Source organism: Apis dorsata, unplaced genomic scaffold (assembly GCF_000469605.1).
Source record: "Apis dorsata unplaced genomic scaffold, Apis dorsata 1.3 scaffold_815, whole genome shotgun sequence".
Lineage (NCBI taxonomy): Eukaryota > Metazoa > Arthropoda > Insecta > Hymenoptera > Apidae > Apis > Apis dorsata.
Window position 1 is genome coordinate 225,127 of NW_006263952.1, and position 4,152 is coordinate 229,278.

At 16.5% G+C, this 4,152-nt stretch overlaps 3 protein-coding genes across 3 annotated transcripts in view; 1 reads left to right on the forward strand and 2 right to left on the reverse strand.

Annotated features, from left to right (window-relative positions):
* LOC102676441 (uncharacterized protein PF11_0213-like) overlaps window positions 1–1,064 on the reverse strand; it is a 5,945-nt gene extending 4,881 nt beyond the window's left edge. The window contains exon 1 of the mRNA XM_031513975.1: window positions 859–1,064. The gene's annotated coding sequence lies outside the window, so the exon portion shown is untranslated. The remainder of the gene's footprint in view (window positions 1–858) is intronic.
* A 1,237-nt stretch (window positions 1,065–2,301) lies between these two features.
* On the forward strand, window positions 2,302–3,250 carry LOC102676702 (caltractin). The gene is made up of 2 exons (XM_006623096.2): window positions 2,302–2,526; window positions 2,609–3,250. Exons 1-2 carry the CDS (start codon window positions 2,524–2,526, stop codon window positions 3,116–3,118), a joined length of 513 nt encoding a protein of 170 aa, XP_006623159.1. The 5' UTR covers window positions 2,302–2,523; the 3' UTR covers window positions 3,119–3,250.
* A 199-nt stretch (window positions 3,251–3,449) lies between these two features.
* LOC102676839 (exosome complex component RRP43-like) overlaps window positions 3,450–4,152 on the reverse strand; it is a 2,869-nt gene continuing 2,166 nt past the window's right edge. The window contains exon 7 of the mRNA XM_006623097.1: window positions 3,450–3,671. Coding sequence (XP_006623160.1) covers window positions 3,538–3,671 — 134 coding nt within the window. The 3' untranslated portion in view covers window positions 3,450–3,537. The remainder of the gene's footprint in view (window positions 3,672–4,152) is intronic.

Consider the following 4,152-nt stretch of genomic DNA (forward strand, 5'->3'; position numbering starts at 1 on the left):
TAATTATTTTTTTATTTTTATATTATTTAATGTTGTTTATATTTTTTATATTAAATATTAAAAAATTAAAAAATATTATAATACAATAATATTTACTAAATAATATTTCAATATATTTTGCATAATTATTTATTTTATATGTATTAATTACAACATTATTAATTAGATACAAATGTTAATTATAATATTATTAATTAAAATGTTTGATATTTATATTGATAAACATAAGCAATGCATTTTTCTACATTATTTTTAACTAATTGTTTATTATATACTATTTTATAAATTATAACTAGATTAAAATTTAATTCAATTCTTATCAACATTTTAATGTACAAATTAATAAACTACAAATTAATTAATTATTGATTTCAGATAAAGATGATGATTTATTAGTCTCAATAATTTCTTTTTTTTCTTTTTCTAATATATATTTAACAATTTTCTGGAATTTGGGTTGATTCCAAAAATGTTTTGTACTCTCATATTCATCAAGTAAAGTTTGTTTTTTAGGTTTAAGTTCAAGTTCAGTAATAAGTTTGTGTTTCTTCTCAATAAAATCACTGCAATAAATATATATATTATAAATATATTTTTTATATGTTCAATATTCAATATTAAATATATTATTACAAATATATATTATTTAAAAATTATAATATCTTCTGGATCATTTATTGATTTAATATCATTTCAGGAAATATATAAGGTTAAATTGTAATTGTTCTATAAATTACAAATATTACAATTGAATATATATATTATTTCATATAATTTAATTTTTACGTAATATTTTAAATTTAAAAAAAATTTAATATATAAATTTAAATATTTAATATGCAAAATCTATATACTTACCTTAACAATAAAAGACCTGCAAGAGGAACAAGAATTTTCGTTAAACTTGTAATTATAAATGCTCTACCAGCCGGAGTTCCAGCAAGAGTTCGAAATTGTTTTTTTTTTAAAACTATCGGTTCAAACATTATTCAAATATTATTATATTAAAGTGATAACGTATAAAATATTTTTTTGTAACTATGTTCTTGTAATAATTTTATATTGTACAGTGTTGCCAATAATAAAATATATGTAATTTGAAATATGTGTATACATGAAAAAATAATTTAAATAAAAAAAAATATTTATTTAGTTATTATAGATAAATTATATTAATCTTTACGTTAAAATATTTTAATTCTTTTTAATTTTTGAAACTATTTGTTACTTAAAGAAATTTAATGATAATATAAATCATTACTTTATAATAATATCTAATAACATAATATATATATATTTTTCACCATATTTATATTTATTTTACTAATAATATTTTCTGATTAATAATACATATTTATGGCGAGTTTATATCGAAATAATTTAGAAAATTTTAAAATTTATTTATCAAAATCAAATTCGAAATAAAATGTTTTAATAATGATGTTTTAATAATTTATCTCTTGCTACGCTATTTAAACGGAATATTATTGAGTAATAATATTATTTCTCAATACACATATATATAATATATATGTGTATTTTTTATATATATTGATAATTATTACATAATGTACATAGAAAATTAATGCAATTTGATATTATATATCTATATGAAATAAAAATTCAAATATTATTCAATGAAACTGCATTTAAATATAACAAAAAAAAATCACCTTATATATTACATATACATAACGTATTGTATAAACATATTTTTAAATATATAAATTATACTTTCTATTGTTTTTTTTACAAAATAAATCTTCGAATAGTCGAATTTCTTTGGTTTAATAATTTATTATTAAATTGACATAAATAAGCAATTATTTTATAAGAATAGTATTTCTTTTAATGAATTAAGTGATTGAAAGCAAATAATTAAATTATATGACAATAATTAAATTATCGGTTGATCAGTTATTAATTGTTGATCAAATATTAGTACCACAATTTGTCATCGTTTATTAGTTTTATCTCTTGACTATATTTAGATTTTATCAATATTACTATTATTAATTGGGATAATCATTAATATTGATTATCGAGTTTACAGTTTAAAAAGAATTCTTAAGCAGTAATTGGAATCAATTTGTATCATTATGTAAAAAGTACTTACCGATGTTAATTTTTGTTGATTGAATTTTTATGAAAATGTAATTTAAATTCTTTTAATATTTAATACTATTTAAATATTTTATTTATATTTATATTAATGATAAACATCATGAACAATTTAAAAAAAAATAACTTTTTATTTTATATTTCAATTTTGTGAATCAAGATTGGTTCTTCTAGGATTCGATCATATGGCTTTGTTTATATCCGGTAACTTAATCGAATAGAATATAAATATTAATTGTAGAAAATTGTTATTTAATTAAAATGTTTTTTAATATATATAATGAAAACATGAAAATAAAAAAATTTAAAAATAATTAATAATTATATAAGAATCAAGAAAATTTTATAAAATATAAAAATATTATTCAATTTTATTTTTTATCCTTTGATTAATTTTTAAATATGGTATGTATCATATTTTTATCATTTATTTTAATAATTTTTTATATTTTTGAAAATCTTATAAAAATTATTAATTATATATAAGGCTTCTACTTCTAAGAGACAAACTGCAATTGGAACTAGAAAAAAAGGTGTACCGAAATTGGAATTGACTGCTGAACAAAAAAATGATATAAAAGAAGCATTTGATTTATTTGATCCAGATGGCACTGGAAGGATAGCTACCAAAGAACTTAAAGTGGCCATTAGAGCTCTTGGGATTGAACCAAAGAAAGAAGAAATAAAAAGACTTATAGCTGATGTTGATCCAGATGGTCTTGGTACATTATCATTTGAAGAATTTCTAAACTTAATGTCTACAAAAATGTTAGAAAAAGATACAAAAGAAGAAGTTTTAAAAGCATTTCGCCTTTTTGATGATGATAACACAGGAAAAATATCTTTCAAAAATTTAAAACGAGTTGCACGAGAATTAGGAGAAAATCTTACAGATGAAGAATTGCAAGAAATGATTGATGAAGCAGATAAAGATGGTGATGGAGAAGTTTCTCAAGAAGAATTTTTACGTATTATGAAGAAAACTAATTTATATTAATATTTTATAATTTATTCTTAAATTATTTAAAAAATATTATTTCTATACATAAGTTGCTTATGATTTATATAAGAATACTATTATTACTATTAAATTATTATTTGTATTATTACATTATAAGTTTACATTAAATTTATATATATTCTACAATTTATTTATTTTAAATAATAACATATAATATCAGATACAAGATAATTAAAAAATTAATTTTTATATAATGCAATAATGTATATAATAAAATATATATATTATATAATATATAATATATATATACATATACATAATATATACAATAATTATAAATAATTGATTTGTACCAAAAATGTGGAAATATTGAAAAAAATGTTTAATATTTTGTTAATAAACATAACAATAAAATAAATAATATAATAAAATATTTTATTACATTTCAAAATTTTTTACAAGTTTCCATTTAAAACTTCTTGTTTCATTGTTGATATAGCAGAATCAATTAATGATCTTACCAATTCTGCTCTTTTTCTAGATTTAATTAAACTTTTTAAAAATATATCTTGTGAAATTGGAATTCCACCTAAATAAAGAATATAAATTACATTATTTTAATTAAACATAATAAAATGTTAAATTTCATTTAACTCTATTTTATAAAATCAAAAACTATACACATAGAGAATTAAATATGTAATATTTTATGGTTTAATTTGATTACCATAATATGATTTCATTTAATCTATCTAATCAAATGAAAAATCAAAATAATTTACTTATATTTTTGTTATTTCCAAATATAAAGTAATTTAAAAAAAACTGAAAACGAAAATATTAAACATTAATAAACTCAAATTAACTTAAATTTAACTTAATTTAACTTAAATTTTAATTCAAAATATAATAAATAATAAAATAATAAAATATAAAATAATAAAATATAAAAAATTTAATTCAAAATTTTAAATAATATATAATTTTTGATTCTATAGATTTTTGAAATTAAATTGTTATTTTTTAATTTTATTTATCAAATACTATCATAAAATATAAAAATTATTAAA